The sequence below is a fragment of the Aquila chrysaetos genome, chromosome 13 (assembly GCF_900496995.4).
Source record: "Aquila chrysaetos chrysaetos chromosome 13, bAquChr1.4, whole genome shotgun sequence".
Classification (NCBI taxonomy): Eukaryota; Metazoa; Chordata; class Aves; order Accipitriformes; family Accipitridae; genus Aquila; species Aquila chrysaetos.
In genome coordinates, this window is record NC_044016.1 from 35,168,710 (window position 1) to 35,186,916 (window position 18,207).

The 18,207-nt window shown below is 36.7% G+C and overlaps 1 protein-coding gene across 25 annotated transcripts in view; it reads right to left on the bottom strand.

Moving 5' to 3' along the window:
• AFDN (afadin, adherens junction formation factor) overlaps positions 1-18,207 on the bottom strand; it is a 131,893-nt gene that overhangs the window by 60,701 nt on the left and 52,985 nt on the right. For all 25 annotated transcript variants that reach the window (XR_003926259.2, XM_030034696.2, XM_030034687.2 and 22 more), the window contains 6 exons: positions 13,499-13,593; positions 12,494-12,756; positions 10,854-10,923; positions 8,529-8,647; positions 1,867-1,928; positions 765-970 (listed from right to left, as the gene is read on the bottom strand). Coding sequence is in view for 24 of the 25 variants with exons in the window: in XM_030034696.2 (XP_029890556.1) it covers positions 765-970; positions 1,867-1,928; positions 8,529-8,647; positions 10,854-10,923; positions 12,494-12,756; positions 13,499-13,593 (815 nt within the window). In the remaining variant the exon portion in view is untranslated. The remainder of the gene's footprint in view (positions 1-764; positions 971-1,866; positions 1,929-8,528; positions 8,648-10,853; positions 10,924-12,493; positions 12,757-13,498; positions 13,594-18,207) is intronic.

Sequence of the window (18,207 nt, forward strand, 5' to 3'; positions counted from 1 at the left end):
TAAGAAAAACCCACAGACAAAAGAAGTTACAACAATTAATTAGTTAGTGAGGATACCTGAACTAGCACTCCTTTTTCAGGAAATGACCATTACATTTTATCAACAGTTACACAATGCAAGGTACTGTCTAATTTCACAGACAATCCAGTGGATCTTATCCTGCATTCCTACACAAAACAGAACTCCCCCTGTGTTTCTGTAGAAGTCTTGCACGTGTAATAGAAATAGCATCAGGCTACATAGAAGATGTCGGAACATTTGAGAAATTAAATTTCTCTTTATAAAGCAATTGTGTCAGCTTGGTTCAAAAAGTCCAGTTTTATTACTGTTTTTGTGGTTGCAGAAGTTGTAAAAATAACAGGATCAAAATTAAAAAGTCATGTTTCTTTTCAATATGTTCACTCCAAGCATCAATCAGTGCAAACAACTGCTATCTATACAATATTCTTTAATAAGCACATCCAACTTGTTTTACAAGAGCTCACGGCCAGAAATGCTTGCAAAGATCTTACCTTCTAGAGAAGAGAAGAGTAACTTCTTGTCAGAGAATATATCTTCAGAGCAACAGCCCCTCCCTAACCTCCCACACTGCTCAGGAGAGTGTTTCACCACTGACATTACTCATTGAGACAAAAGCAAACCTTCACATGGGCCATCAATACAGGTATTAGCGTTTAACCAACTAAGAAAAAGACTAAGAAGGTTACTAGATAATCTACAACACGTATTTAATTCCCTTGACATGTTTTTGCAGAGAAACTCACCTGTATCACTCCTTCCATCATGTTCACCATCTTGTTGACTATTGCAATGACTTTGTGAGTACGCTCAGCAGGAGTGATGTCAGGTCTGTACTGGCTTGACAATACATACCGACATGTCATATACAAAACATACGTAGGTGACAGCTTAAAATGAACTGTCGAGCTATTTGTGTAATTTATAATGGCAGATAAGAAGGCATCTTCAGCTGTAGAAAAAGACGAAAAAACCAACATGTCATAAAGCCAAAGTCAGAAAGAAAATGAAATAAAACAATATCATAACTTGGAGCATAGAGGATTTCTTTTTAGAGTAAGAGCAGGGGAGAGGGGAGCAACTTACAGGAATTTGAACTCTAAATTGTCTATTATGTACTACCGTTACTTAGGCACACTAACAACACACTTCCATATGAAGCTAGAAAATCTGATCATCAGGAAATAGTTCTGTACTATTTCCTATCTCTTTGCTGAAAATTTGCATCTTCAAGGGAGCAGGAACATGCAAGGCTTCCCTTGTCCAGTCTACTCCTACGAAGCTCCCTTATTACAGGGAATTTTATACTAATAAAAATCTGTCTTTGCTTGATCAAAATCTATTTAATTTCAAATATTTGAAGTCTGGACAATCTCTGGTATGATATTTTTCTACCAGATCTGAGACCTTCAAAACCTGGGGACCAAGAAAACAAAAAACGAAATTCTAAATGAAAATGTAAACTTAATCAGAAACTACATAAAATGGATTTTGACCAAGATGCAATCTATTATCCAAGGCATGGAGAACTGTATAGAAGAGAATTAATTCAATGTACTGTTGAGGAGGTGGGATTAACAATTTTTTCACAGTTAAATTTGAGTATCTAAAGATAAAGAGTTGAAATGCCATTAGAATTAGATGTGCATGAACCTGCCTCAATACCTGAAGTGTCTGTTCAGCCTCCCCAACAAAATAAGTTATATTGCTGGATTAGCTAACATCTGTTCAGTCAATATTCTTGTCAGTGTTTACTTCAGTTACACTTAAGTTTTCAAACTGACTGAAATATTACACTATAGAAAAATGTGTCAACAGGTTAGTGTTATAACTTCACAATTTACTCACAACTTTCCCTGAATTCAATACTGGCAGGTAGTATCAGTTCTGGTCCATGGGTATCCTGAGGTCTAAAGAAAGAAGACAAAAATTGAAACAAACAATCCACACGGGTGGTATTAATTCCACTGTAAAACGACAGATTTCTGCAAATACACTGGTTCCAAATGCTGACACAACATCCTTCCCCAAAATGATCCTTTTTTTACCTTTCCTCTAGAATCATTAAGCTGTATCTGCCCGCAATACAACAGCTCAAAATACAGACTTAAACTGTGGAGTCTGTGATATTAATGAACATCCTCTTCTGTGCTGTATGGCAGACTGATGGGATCAGGTCGCCACCTGCCATTAACAGGATTCAAGTAACAAATTATTCATGGACACATGACAGAAAGTGAATGAAGCTTCATCTGAAACATCAGCTCAGTTACAACAAATGTACTTTGCTATCTTTAATGCCCTCAAAACTGATGAGAACTTGGTCAACTTATTTGTCCTTTCTTCTGATAAGGAGGAAAAGAAGGTAAAAATCTAGCCCCTACCCTCACCTGGCTGTTGCTATGCTATGTTAAGAAAAAGCAGTCATTCCATGAGCCCCAGAACTACATCCTCACTTAAAACTGACTGCAGTGCTCTTTCTTATCAGTACCTATCAGAGAATTCACAGGGAAGAAAAATGAACAGAAAATTGATTTTTCTGGTGTCTGCAAAAGGTTAAGCATGTATTTCATTCCTCCCTTAAGCAAAAGCATTAACTGAGCTGTTCTCTGTAGTTAGGCACCTATTTTTAGGGAATTTGTAAAAGCTTAACATCTTCTGCATGCAATAGCCATTTTTAACCACATGTAACACAAAGCTTTCTACTTTCCTCAGCAGCTTTGATAAAGAAAGGAATGTAACATGATTATATAAAGCCTCATTCTCATGAGAAATATTAGTTATGTGACAAGGCAGAGATAGGACACTAAAGGCCTTTATTTTGGGTTTGGTGGTTGTTTTTTTTGTTTGTTTTTAAACTTGCAAAAACTTAAACCAACAGATAACATAGTTATGCCATCTAGATAATACTTTATTATAAAAAGTGCTCAGCAAAACGAAGTTCTGGGGAGCTGAAAGTTAAGGAACAGCAGACACAGCAGGGTAAGATGTACATGAATTTCTGCCAGTTCAGTTACATTTCAAACATGACAGCACACCCTCTTTATGAAGAGTGCTCAGCTGGTGTGTAAATATTAGCATTTCCTCTGGTTTTACTGCTATACATTTAAGGTGAACTGATTTCTCACTATCTCCACGCTGTCCAAGGTGCATCGTCTTCACTGAGCACTTAACGACTTCTGCAGAAAAATAACTAATACTCACACAGCATTATCAAAATAGAACTATAGTGATAACTCCAGAAAAATTTCTAATCTGTCATTATAGGATAGGTAATAAGACTAAGAAATATTTCAACAAACTGGCTGGTAAACCAGTGACATATTTCAGCTGATGATTTACTTCCTTTCCTTTAGAACAAAAGGATAGTGATCCTTTTCAGCACAAAGGAAGGAACAGGATTCTCCATCTTCCCTCCAATGGGAGAGAAAGTGGTACATGAGATGAGAACTGATACGGATTAGTGCAAGATTGCTTACAGAATTTTAGAAATTGGTTTCAAGAGAGAAATGAATATGAATTAGGAAGAGGAAAGACTTCTTTAAAAAAAGTTAATTTAGTTTTACCTGTAAATTAGTTCTCTAGGAACAGATGCAGTAGGTCAATTATTTTAGCTACCATAGTATGAGTTTCCTTCAACTAATATACCATTTTCTGCCTTCCCTAAGCACACACAAAAGAAATACTCTCTAATTAAGCTTTGCAAACTGGAGATTTAAGTTAAAATAACTCTCAGTGCTTCTGATATGATAGCAGCTAGCCAACCTGCTTTGTTACTGGATACATTTTAAGTATATATTGTCTTTGTGCTATTGCTTTTATACAAAAATCCTCTCTCTGTGGTGATGAGATTCTCTGAGCTAAACCAGCCTGAAAGTCTAGTTAGGGTATGTGTAGCAAGGCCATAAAATATTGATTAGGGGTTGCCTCCTCTCTAAGTATCGTGTCAGGTAATATTACACTTCAAAATTGCATTAAAAACAATACATTCTCCAGATATTTCTGTATTCTCCTAGATTAACTGTCTGCGATAAACTGCATAAAAAAATAAAATATACCCTGTCCTTGTGAGGTTGTTTTAGCCAGCATACTAGCTACGTATAAATTTTGTAAGGCATGTTAAAATTAGGTATTAGGTAAGTGTCTGCATTCCATTAACATTGCTTATATATCACTATTCTCATTTCCAACCAAATACATTTTTAAGAAGTCCTGAAGGGTATCCAACGCAAAAAATGATCTTTTTTTCTTTTTTATTATATGCTTGCTCACGCTAATTGAAGTCAGTTATCTAACAAGGATGTATGACCATAATCCTTAACTAAATAGTCATTATCTTTTATTTCACAGAATCACATTTCAGTCAGAACAACCATATGCAATAGGTAAAATGGAGCTATGCTCTCAAGATTTCAATTATTTTTTTTCTAGAGACAAAAAAATAAGGCAGCCAAGTTCTAATCTTTGGTCTTCAACCCATTCAGTGACTGATGGGAAGAAAGTCTTATTTGCCTTATTGTTCACCTTTGAACAGCCATGATGAACAGACACAGAAAGAACAGACAAGGACACTTAGTACAGCGGTGGACTAGTTGTACAGTAACAAGAACCTAGAAGTGCTCAGTGAAGATTTTTTGGTTCTTCGAACTAACACAGCAGTTACTTCACCCCATGATTACTGTCCTTACAGTTCACAAAATGAGACCAGAGTATCCCAGAGGAAGCCCAACAGAAGATTCACAAAATACATCCACAAAGGGTATAAAAATTCCACAAAGTTTTGTTGATCTTTCATAAGAGAGGAAAATTACAGGTAAAAGACTAGTAATTCAACAAGAAGGAGTTAAATCTTCAGCAACCTTAATAAAAACAGTTCTGAAAAAGACACTCAAGATGCCCAGGCACTCTAACAAGAGAGTGCAGAGTAGAACCAAGTTGTATTCTCCTGTAACTTCACTGAAAGCATCTAAAAGATGTCCCTGCTACAAAACACTAGAACATTAGGAATTCAGTTCAGGTGGAAGCACAATTTTCTGCTGTGTTGGTTTCAGATAGGATAGAGTTAATTTTCTTCCTAGTAACTGGTACAGGGTGTTTTTTTGATTTAGTGTGAGAAAATGTTGATAACACACTGATGTTTTAGTTGTTGCTAAGTAGCACTTATCCAAAGTTAAAGATTTTTCAGTTTCCCATGCTCTGGCAGCAAGCAGGTGTACAAGGAGCTGGGAGGGTGCATGGCCAGGACAGCTGACCCGAACTAGCCAAAGGGATATTCCATACCATAGAACGTCATGCTCAGTATATAAACTGGGGGGAGTTGGCTGGGAGGGGCCGATCACTGCTCGGGCATCGGTCAGCACATGGTGAGCAATTGCATTGTGCATCACTTGTCTTTTCTTGGGTCTAATTTCTCTCTGTTATATTCCTTTTCATTACAATTATCATTATTGTCATTATTATACTTTACTTTAGTTATTAAACCGTTCTCATCTAAACCCACGAGTTTTACTTCTTTTTTTTCAATTCTTCTCCCCATCCCACTGGGAGGGGGAGGAGGAGTGATCGAGTGGCTGCGTGGTGCCTAGTTGCCAGTTGGGGTTAAACCACGACATCTGCCCTTTTTTTCCCCTTTTTTCTTTTTTCTACCACTCACAGCTCTGAACTCTGTTTTACATCTAGCGAATAATAAATCCACCTAAAGGTACTAGAAGATTTACAGCTTGAATCACTACACTTTTTAACCTGCAGCATGTTTACCTTAGTTTGCATCCATTTATGATAGCAGTTCATCTAAATTTAAAAGCTGATTTATGTAGACAACAATACCATCTTGTATTTTCCTTAAGATTTGAAAAAAATTATTTTCACAGAATCACTGAGGTGTGAAGGGACCTCTGGAGATCATCTGGTCCAACTTCCCTGCTCAAAGCAGGGTCAACTAGAGCAAGTTGCTCACAACCTTGTCCAGTCAGGTTTTGAGTATCTTCAAGGACAGAGACTCCACACCCTCTCTGGGCAATCTGTTCCAGTATTCAATCACTTTCACAGTAAAAGAAGTTCCTCCCCTCAGGTATTTACACACGTTGATAAGATCTGCCCTGGGCCTTCACTTATCAAGGCTATGTAATTCCAACTCTAGGTACCCAGTCATTCTTCTCCTATGTTCTTTTCATCAGAACTGACTGGACTCCAGAGAAAAAACAATCACACAGAAGCCTAAGTTGAAAGAGACCTCTAGAGATCACGTGCTCCAAACTTCTGTTCAAAGCAGGGCTTTATCCAGGGTTATCCAGAGCCTTGTCAAGCAGAACCTTGAAAATTTCCTGTGAGGAAGATTCTACCAGTTCTCTGGGCAACATATCCCAATATTCACTTGGTCCCAGAGTGAAGATTCTTCCCTGATGCTCCCTACAAGCAGACAATTTTCCCCCAAAGCAACTTCTGCTCACTGCCTCTTCACCGGTCAACCAGTATCCTTGTGATGACAGCACCTCCATCTTCTCTGTAACTACCCTTCTAGGTATTGGAAGACTGCAGTTAGATCCACCCTGAGCCACCTTCCCTCTAGACTGAAAAAACCCTATCCTTTTGACCTTTCTTCATACACTGAGTCCTTTAATCCTCCGATCATCTTGGTGGAGATGTCCCTTCACAGGACTGTTGCCACTTTTCCAATCTCTCTTGAACTGGGGGCACCAAAACTGGACGCAGTATACCAGGTGTGGCCTAACAAGAGCCAAGTAAAGGGGGATAATCACATCCCTTAACCTGCTGGCTGTGTTCTTGCTGATACAGCTCAGGACACAGATTGCCTTCACTGCTGCAAGGATACACTGCTGACTCAAGTTTAGCTTGCTGTACACCAGGACCCCAGGTTCTTTTCAGCAAAGCTACAATCCAGTCAGACTTCAGCCTACATCTCTCTTGGCATTTTCTACCTCATGTCCAGGGCTTCACATTTACTTTTCTTAAAATCCATGCAATTCTTGTTGCATAGGTGGCTCTTCTTTGTGGCTTATTTGCTGTCCTCCAAGCTTGGTATTACCCACAAACTTGGTGGTGATGCATTCAATCCTGTCACCCAGATAGTTTATACAGTTACTGAGTAGTATCAGATCCAATACTGACCTTGAGAAACTCCATTCACGACCAGCTGCAAAGTTCAGCTTTGAGCCATTAACCATTACCCTTTCAGCCTGGCAGTTTAGCCAGTTTTCCACCCATCTTGCAGTCCACTGATCCAGACCATATCTTTTCAACAAGGATGTTCTGGGAGATTGTGACAATGCCTTGCTAGAATCATATAGATGATATGATGCCCAGAGCTCTCCCCTCATTAACTATGCAAGCTGTTCCATCACAGAAGCCAGTCAGGTTGGTCAGGCATGATTTATCCTTAGTAAATCCACACTGTCTCTTCTTAACCACTTTCTTGTCCTTTGGGTGCCTTGAAATAGCTTCTACGAAGACTTGTTCCACAATTTTCCCAGGGCCTGAATTAATAATGACTGCTCAGTATTTTCTGGATCTTCCACTTTTATCTTTTCTGTAGATGGGTATAATATTTGCCCTTTTCCAGCCATTCAGTACCTCTGATCTCCACGACCTTCCAAAGATGAGACAGGGGCTGACATCATTGCAAAACCAACTCCCAGCATAGATGCACCCCATCAGGTCTCCTCTATTTATGATGGAAAATAGAGACAATTTTTGAAGCAATGCTAATATTGAAAGACATTGTCTAACTGGGAGTTGAGTCCTTTTGGACGGGCACAAACTGAATTCAAACAAGGTATTATGAATACATGGAGACTGAATAGCAAGAAAATAGCGTACGATTCAAAGTCAGTGTTTTCCACTATGGCTTTGGAAACAAACTGAATATGCAGGTTATGAAAACTGTCATTCTGTACCTGAAAAAAGGTCTTATGAGCAAAATAGGATAGCATTTATCTACTTATTAACAGCCACTATATCATAAAAGCAAAAATCAAGGAGGTTTTATATGTATTTATAAGTTACATAACTTTACAAGACAAGCATTCAGAGGTAGCTAAAATTCTTCCTCACAAGACTTGCCAACAACACTACTGTAGAAATAGGAATGACTTGGTTATTTTCCTCTCCAGAGTAAATCACATCATCTTGCCACTGACAAATGAAAACTTCAAATAATTGTAGTTCTGTTATTAAAGACATTTCATACGACATGCCTAACCACTAATCAACAATGGTATGACATGACTATCAGCTTGGCTTTACAAAAAGAGAACTACAAATAACAGAATATTGTAGCAAAGGAATAATTTTTTTTTTTTTTTAAAGTATTCTGAAGTTTTTTGCTTTGGTTGTTAATCCTGGGTTTTATTTGGAGTGGTATCTCAAAAGAAATCTCATTTTCCATAGGGAAAATCAGGTAGTTTAAAAAATTTTAACATACTGTTTGATCTATCTGAAAAATGTATCCAGTTTTTTCCATTATAAGAAGTAATAGATTACACATTTCCTACCTGCTTTCCTGTCTGCGGTAATCTTGCTGCTGTTCTATTCTAATCATCGGCTTCACCATTCCTCGTTCGGCTGTGCTGGATGCTGATGATGTCCTGTCACCATCAAGCCTGCTGGTGCTCTAATTCAAAACAGCGGGACAGGTGCTTAGCATGCAAACACTGGATTAGCCAGTATTTGTGCTTGGCACTATTAAAATGAAGTGTCAATGTGAGGCTTGAAAAGAGATGGGAAAACAGAAGAGTACAGCAGAGAATCCAGCAGCTCAGCAGGTGTTTTCACCCCAGCAAAGCATCAGAGAGCACACTTGCAATTCAAAAGCCAACAATGGCCAGCTAGGAGCAGCTATTTGTTAATGCATTGCAAGAACATATAACGAAAATCTCAAATGTCTTTATTTAAAAGTTGCATAGTTATCATTACAAAGTAAGAATGAGTTGTTAATGAAAACTTTAGCTAAATGACACGGTTAAACATATTAACAGATCTAAAACTGGCTATGCTCCCCTGCCCTGCTTCTGCCATAGCTCCAAGTGCTTCCATTATTGATCCATGCCATAATTTATCCTGTTCTTAAGGAAAGTCTTATCTGCTAGACAATACATAATTTTCCAAGACAAGAAATGTACATAAAAAATTGCAGTTTGAATTGCCAATTTCATTTGTTTTCTTTCAGGTGTCACAAGTTCCTTAATTGGAAGCTTTTAATTTATGATTTCCAGTTACATGACACCCTATCAGGAAGGGGAAAAACGTGCTGCTTTAAGCAGCAAAATATATAGCAATTATTTTTCTGTATAAACAGTTGAAAACAGAACATCAGTAAAATATGAAGTGTTTCCACATTTCCTAATAAATTTCTCAAACTAAATAATTTGCTTTGACACAAGAAAACCTATCAAAAAGTGCATCTTGGAAAAAGAGTTTGAACAAAATAGTCTTTTCAGTACTGAGGCGCCAATCCATGAACTACTTTTCATCATCAGGCCTCAGAGAACTTTCATTACCGTTACCTCTTTTCCAAATAGAAAAAGCAAACTCATAAGAGCAACTGTTAGAAAACAAGTGATTCACCACTGAGTTAACAAGATGTCATGCACATTCTCAAATGGTACAACTCAAAAAAAAAAAAAATCTCCGAAGCTTCCCTAGGTCCACTAACAGTATTTTTCTAATGAGTCTGAAAAGAATATGAGGTATGCTATATAATAATGTTGGAAACTCCAATTCTAAGCAATTTTAAGGCATTTTAATAGTTTACAAAGTTTCTTTTTTTTTCCCCCCTTTCAAAATGCCACTAAATAAATTCCTATCAAAGGTAAAGAATGCATCCAAGATAAAAGAAAGCACTGTCACAAGCAAAGCTACAAAGAGAAAAACTGAATCAGAAGTCTGTGGCAAGAAAAAAAAAAAAAATTAAAACTAACAAATATATTCAAAAGCTATCAGAGTATTATTAACGTCTACACGTATTATTAATGTCTACACTGCCACACCAATATCACTAAATTTCTTTACAAGTATTTCAACTTGATAATAGTAGTAATAAAACATAAAAGGAAACGCATTTCTGAGAGGACTACTACATTTCATACTGCTGAAATAATTCATCCTCTCATTTCATCTGAGGCACATGATCACAGCACCAAGAAAGGCATTAACCATTGTGTCATTTTACTCTGTCTGTTTGGACACGCACTTTGTAAAATGCAACTCTGGCACAGAATTTATTAACAGAAAGACAGTGCAGAAAGCAAGCAAGAAAAGATTATCACCTCATAAAATGTTTATAACTATGACTGCAGAGGCAGTTTGTTTAGTCAATGTTTGTACACTAGCTCTACTGAAGTCAGAAGTCACATCCATTAAATTTTAAAAGCCTAGTTAAACACCCTTTCACATTTTATAGAAAACATTTGTTTACCCTACCACAGATGACGATAGCCATATGCTACATAATTAAGATAATGATGTATAATTTCTAATAGGAATCTCTACCTGCATGTAATCTGCCTTCAATAGGTCAGTTTGGGGAGAAACTGGTCTAGGCTTGAGGAATCTCCCTAAAAGAAGCTACTATCCTTGGCATGAATACATGTCAAATGCTAATACAAAAACTTAAACAAAACAGTTTTGTGGAAAAACAAAACAAAAACCACTAAAAAACCCTATGCTGCACATGACACCCAAGCCCACCCACAAAAGGAAATGGCTGGGGAGAACGATGAACTGGCCGCACTTTACCAAATACTACTGATGTTATAATTTTGACCTAACTTACACATCTTCTTTTATTTTTTATTGATAATTTAGTCATAATATAATACCTTGCTTGCCGGCAATGCTGTTCCACTGTGAACATCTCCCTCCAGATCAAATGTGGTTTCCTGTACAGCTCTAAAAACAAGGTAACATTTCAAGTACTTTTTAGAAGTTATATTGTTAAATATTTAACAAACAAGGAACAGAGTAGCTAAAATTAGTGAATTAAAATTCAAGAGGTATACCATGAGTCCACTTAATATCCACGTTTTAAAAGGGGTTATCAATTCTTTATAGAAAAACACTACAAATATTTATACAGATAGCTTCCTTTGGGAAAACAGATTCTTAGTTATATTTTTTCCCAATCAAGCAAGAAAATATAAATATGCATGAACATAAATAATGTAAATATAAAAACACATAAAAATATGTTCAAGGTATTGTATTCACTGTAGTAGACTTGCTACAATTTTTTGTTCATCTCTTCAGTACTAAATGTACAACAATCTTGATAATGTAAATCATTCATAAATCATAGTAATACATTTTATTATCTGGTTATTCTAAAGATTTAAAAAAAATATATATATTTGATTGTTCCAGCTGCAATAGCCCTTTGCCAGATATTTTGCTGTCCAGGTAAAGCTCTGCAGTAGTGCAGTGCTTTGCAGTTGACTATGTGAACCCGCGAGAGCATTTGATTATTGATCTGCAGGCTAGATGTAGAATGAACTCAAGATTTAAGCAGTAATATTATATGACAGCTAAATGGCTGGAGGTCTTCCTGCAGACAGACCCTACAACAAGCACACAGTGTACTACCACATTAAAATAAAGTGGAGAAAAAATAATAATGGTTAAAGTATACACCTGTATTAACTCAGCAGAAAGACCCTCTTTTCCTAGGTATCCTTCACTCATCTCCAAGCCGCTTTGTTTCTTTTCCAAACCACAGTATACTACAGTAGTAGCCTCATTTGGACCCAGAGAGGATGGAAGATATGATGGGTTTTTTTCCCCATGCTATACAGTCCAATTTTAAGATTGTTTCTCCTGAACATTTCTGTAGCCACTGAACAGAATACCTGAGCCCCTACAAGTCACTAAATCTATAATCAGTATTTTTATTAGGCACCTATCAAAAATATGAATATACAGAGAAACAACAGGGTAGACTTCTGGACTGTTAGTCCTTGCAACACAAACCAGAAGATAAGTAATCACACTGTAAAAAGTGGTTACTATATTGAGACATTTAGTTCCCTATCTTTACAGTATCATTTCGTGACTACCCTACCTAATTTCCAAATCCTTCTAGTGCAATTTTAAAAGTTACTATCTGAGAAAAAACAAAAACCAGGCTCTCTGAAAACAATCAGCAAATTCTTTACTTTTTCTGGAGGTTGGATGACCTTTGAAATACATTAAAATAAGGCGTTCCACTGTTTTTAACACAAAAGTGAGCATCAGGAAAACTTGTTTGAACACTTCATAATGAAAAAGACACTTGCTAATCCTAAAAAAAATCACAAGGTGGAGCTCAAGTATTAAAACAGTTATTATATACTTAACACTTAAAAGCAGCTACTCGAACTCATTTGAAGTGACACTCTAGTCACAGGCTGTTTATAATGCGCTCATTCTCCATTTTTTCCAAGGCTCCCCCCTTCACCTCAGTGGGAAGAAAATGAATTTTACTCACCCAGTTTTGTGTCTTGGACCTTTGACCATAAGACTTGCATCAATAGGTCTTTTGGGAATAATATGGTCCTGAGTGGGATCCACAAACTTAAATACATGAGATGACCCAAACTGAACCTTCATTCCACTTTGTAGCATAGTGGTTTCTGAAATACGCTGACCTTCCACGTAGGTTTCGGCATCAATGCTTCTGGGGGTTACAGTAACAACTCCGTCCATATTAGTGAGGTCACAATGATGAGGCTGAATTCCTGGACCAAATAACTGGAAATAGAATTAATCAACATGGAATAAACTGAATTATACAGCAGCAGAAATTAAAACAGAAAGATTGAGCTGCAGCTTATCCTATTTACAGACTAGTAACTTTGCTTTCTTATGAATTTAACACAGATGAGTGGTGCTAAAAATCAGTTGAGTTTCACTTCAATTTTCCTTGCAACAGAGATAATAAAACCCACATTTAACTAATATGCGCAGCAGAAATCCCTTAATGAAAAGTTTTTCGCTTTTTTGGTCATATGCTGTTCAGAACTGTTTTCTTCCACTTGCTGTTTTGATGTGAAATCTCACAATGCAAGTATTTACAAGTCAACTGCTGCGCTGACGTGGACCCAGGGTGCTGTAAGAGACTCCCTGGCATGAACTTCATACAACTATGCTTGTTTTATACATTTAAGAAATACTACCTCACTCAAAGGGGTTGAGACTAGGACTTGAAAGCCATTAAGCAGTTGTGATAACACCGATAAATACCATTTGATCCAGTGATGAAAAAGAATATCCCACTTTAAATAATGAAACCCTTACTTTCCTCATAAAGCAAGAGAGAGAAAATAAAATGAATCGGAGAGTTACGACCATTAACATGAAATTGCAGCAATATTTTACCCTTCTAGCTTTGAAGAGTAATCACAGAATATTTTACTAGTTTCCACAATTACACTTAACTGACCAGAGATCAGATCAGTTCTGTCATCTGAGTCTGCTTTTTTTCCATACCTACCTGAATGGAATTGTCATCAAATTTTTCAGTTCCAACTTCAGTGACACTTAATTGTAGACGATAGAGCTTTGGCTTATCTCTGGAGTCAGAACCATCTGTACAGCAAGTGACAAATATTAATTTGCAAGTTATTGAAGTTCAAATACACTACTATTGCAACTCTACACTATTGCAATTTAGTTCAGAGTAGCGGTGTTTACCTAAAAAGTAACTGAGTGACATTCTTTCAAGATTTGTTGGGAACTCAGTTGTTCATCGTCATGTAAAACCACTGAAAGTAGACAGAGCCCACTCAGAGTGGCTGTTTTCTACAAGTGCAAAGAGCAAAGTAATGAAGAACTACTATTCTGAACATACTTTGAAGAACTTTCTCTGTTTCATTAGTACTTTAAGCAATACATTTTTTGCTAATCTCTAAGATTTTATATGGGTTTATCAATATGGGTTTAAAAGATTTAGAAAATAAGATCTGCAGATCTCTATAGTAATAGTATTTACTGATCTTACTAGAAGTACACATTATCAGCAATATCTACTGACAGACGGCCAACACACCAAACTTTCCCATTCATCAGATACTGAAATAGGGCCATATCAAAAGAGAATGTTACAAAATGTTTACCTATGACAGCTTTAGTCTTGATATACAGGACTGCAGCACTTCTGACCTTATCTTTATAGTCCCATTGACCTGTATTTTCATCTCGCAGAAAATGAGGTCAAAGAAAGTTCATCTTCCTCCTCCCCCGCAAAGAACATTGTCCAAATAGAATAAAATTTCAGAAGATACACCAGATGCAGCACAGGGTTTAGCTGCTGCCTTCACAGGCTAACGTAGATGGATTTTGGCATACATATAAATCTTCCCTGCTTCCCAGAAAATACTACAACTTTAAATACTATCAGATACTAAACTAATACTGCCACTTCTGACTTCTCTCCAATTTCTCCTCCAAAGGGAAGATGAAAAAAAAGGGAGGCTGCAAGACAAAGAATGTCTTACCTGTGGACATGAACAGTGATTTCAAGTCATCCCCAAAAAGCATTAGAGAATATTACTAAAGCCATGGCACATACAGTGATACTGCCTTCAGTAGGATATTAGTCATCTTCAAATTTTAAATGAAAGTCAATATAAACAGAACCTCCATAAGTCTAACTGTAAACACCCAGCATTATTATAAGGATGTTAAAAATTAAAATCAGAATGCAAGCCATTTAACCATAAAATTTCACTTAGTCTATGAAGTCCTCTATCAATCCTTCAATGAACATTATTTAAAGGAATTGAAAGTTAACAGCACAAAGAAAATTTAACCTTTAAGAACTATACACTGATTAAAAGCAGAAGATAGAAAGAAAGGAAGGCAACAGTACAAAAGAACAGAAAACACATAGTGAATGGAGGGGGGAAGAAGCTATTGAATATATTTAGAATCACTATTGTAATAGTAGTATGTCATCCATCACAAAAGAAGTATTAAACGTAAGAGCACTCAGTCCTCTCGACATTTTTCAGGTACAGGGATAAGCCTTTTATTAAATCCCAATATTTGACTCGATAAAGACACACAATATCACTGTACACTAAAAAAGGTAATGCTAATATACTATCTTCAGCAATTTAAACTGTGTGCAGTTTTTAATACTTAATGATACTAATCAGAAATTACAGAGCTGTTCTTCGGTGTCACCAAATGCAGACATGTAATACACTACCAAATACATTTGGCTGCTTACCCCAATTCTCTGAATTGTTATTACGTCTCCCCACAACTTACATATCAAAACTTAAGAGTAGCTCCTTCATTTATTTATTTATGAATCCAAAAGCCAAACATTTCCTCCTCCTATCCACATCCCAGTTTGGTAAAACTGGCACCCAAAAGATACCAGATTCCGTTTGGAGGCAAGGACCCTTATTCAACATGTAAAAATACTGGAATTTCAAAAGTCAGTGGCACAGAAGTCAGGGTTAGTTATTTAGGGCTTTTGTTCTTAATTTCTTATGGCACTTTCTCCTAAGCCCTTTTTATACAGGTTAGAGAACAGGCTTTACAGTCTAGTGATTTCACCTTTATACTAAATATATCCCCCCCCCCCCCCATATTTTTTCATTTTTGTCATCTTAAGAAAAAAAACAACCAAAAACCAAACTTAAAAAAATTCCTACATATTTCTGAAATAGTCTGTAAAATACACAATAAAATATTATGTTTTTCATGTGTTTATTTAAAATAATTTTGGAATCTCATTCCTGAGTTCAGCACTTGTGAATAATCAATCAATACCGAGTTCCTGCTAATAAACGTTTACCTCAAACCACTGTATATCCTCAATATAGGTGCATGTCACGTAAAATGTGCTTTCACATAAGAAATGTATTTTAGTATCACAATGTTTCTGCTGAGGCAAATTAAGACTGTTTTGTTTCTCTGGAGTATCTAATATAACAAGAAAAAACTTACTTTAAAACCACAGCACTAGATACAAACTTTTTTTTTTCCTCCCAGGAAAATGAGAAAAATTCAAGGAGTTGCCGAAAGTCATTTGGAGCACACACAATCACCCACCAGTAAAAAACAATTTCTACAGTAAAAGGTATCTTAATCTCGAAGAGAATTACTACAAATTCTAAAAAGGATGAAAGGTCTTTTTGTTCTAGGGGAGGGATGCAGGAGGGAAGGAAGGTTGCATTATACTACAGTCTTGTATTTCCTGTTTTTCAACAGCTGGAAGCTCGCCTAAATATTGTTTGGAATGCATTCGTCAACTCACTGCAGCAGGATACAGATTCTGCCATACCTATGGCAAAGTCCCTGCTCCCCAAACCGTGACAGGCCAAGAAGGCTGTTCTTAGCTTCTAAGGACCAAACTTTAAAGACTTCTGATGGTTCAGAAAGGCGGTACATACGATCTAAGTCATACGAGTTAAAGTCCAGAATTTGCGGGGGGTAGGGAATAATACATCTGGGGTTTTTATCAGACACAACAATAATTTCCTTTTAATTCAGAAATTCGAAAAATTTCTCAGAAAGGTGGGCATTAATAAACAATGCAGAAGAAGCAGGAAGAGGCATAAGGAAAATATATGAATTCTATACAAACTTGTTCATTTTATATGTGTGCATAAGTAACACATGGCATGGAAGAAAGATGGCCTGTATTCTATTTATGGCACCCATGACTGAATAACATTAGCAGAGCTAAATAGGTACAGAAAACATCTATTTTTTGGGGGGGGTAGGTTTAAGCCTAGAAAATTGAATTGGAATATGCCTCCCAGATGTGCCTCCAAGACACAAGCTGAAGAAGCAAGAACTATGATTCAAGAGACCAAGTCAGCCACTATTGCATACATTAAACTTAATTATCTAACTGAAAAAGCTCTTCCCAGTGACATCATATGAGGGTTCGAATAAACTTGGTACAGTTTGCATTTGAAATAACTCTCATGAGTTATTTTCCTCCATGACAGAAGTACACATACGAAGATACATAAACGTCTGTGTATACTGCCTATCACAGATTGAAGCCTTGTATTTCAAGAGGTAACCCTCAGTCAGAAAGCAGACCTTATCACCAAAGACCAGGCAGGAAACAGCGTTTTTCAAAAACACTAAAGCATGTAAATGTACAGTAAAAACCGCTATAAAAACACAGAGTGTGAAGGAAAAAGATGCACAGTATATTACTATTCACCTATAGTCACTAGTGAAATTGTTTACGTAAAATCTGTGAAAACTGTGGCTTTCTCTCAGTTTCCATGCTAAGGATGCAATGTAAATAGATTTCATGACTGGGTTTATGCAGTTACGAGTCAACATTCACACTTCAAATACCAGCGTGTGTTGTGTAGTGAACAGAAGTGAACAATCACTGTAAGCACATCAACTTAGTGATTCATAATGCAAATGTACATTTTTCATCAACAGAAAAAGACAAGACAGGCTCTCTTCATGGATATATATTTTAAATTCATTACTTCACCACTAAAAGGTAAACCCTACACCACTTTGGAGATGGTAATTTTAAATTGATTTCACTAATCCAGAGCTTGAAACAATGCTGGGAAAGAGTATTGACTTAAAACCAGAAGATCAGATCATAGAAAACAAGTAAGCCCAAAGCTGAACAAAAAAGTCCACACAAGGAACTGCACCTATTGACTTAAAAATTAGTTAAATCCACATTTGAAAAGCATCACATTTCCTGCACAAGTTCCTGAGTGCTAAAAATTTAGTGAGCAAGAAGTTTAAGAGATTGGTGGGGCAGATTTGAAATATCATGTCAAATTCAGGAGGTAATTCTGCTATTAAATTTCAGACAAGATGTGCTCTTTCAGCAGAAAGAGCCAATAGCAAACATTTTTGGTAAAGGAAGATTCAGTGAGGAATGTAACAAACAACAAAGCTCCTTCAAACTAACAAGTAAAAGTGTTACCACATACCATACTGCAGTTCTGTTCTCAGAAGGAAGGTTGGCCAGGGAAACCACCCTGGCCAAGGCTTTCAAGCTTCTCCAACCTCCTGCAATTCTTCTTTCCGAGTTGTTATACCTGCATGTTCTCAGCATCTCCCACTGCTATCAATTCTAAAGCTCAGGGTTGCTTTTTTTGTGATGAGGCAGGAAGAAAAGGCTTAAGGTTTTCCCTTTTTTTTTTTTTTTTAAATGCTTTATAATTTTTATTTCAGGCTTGTAGGATAAAT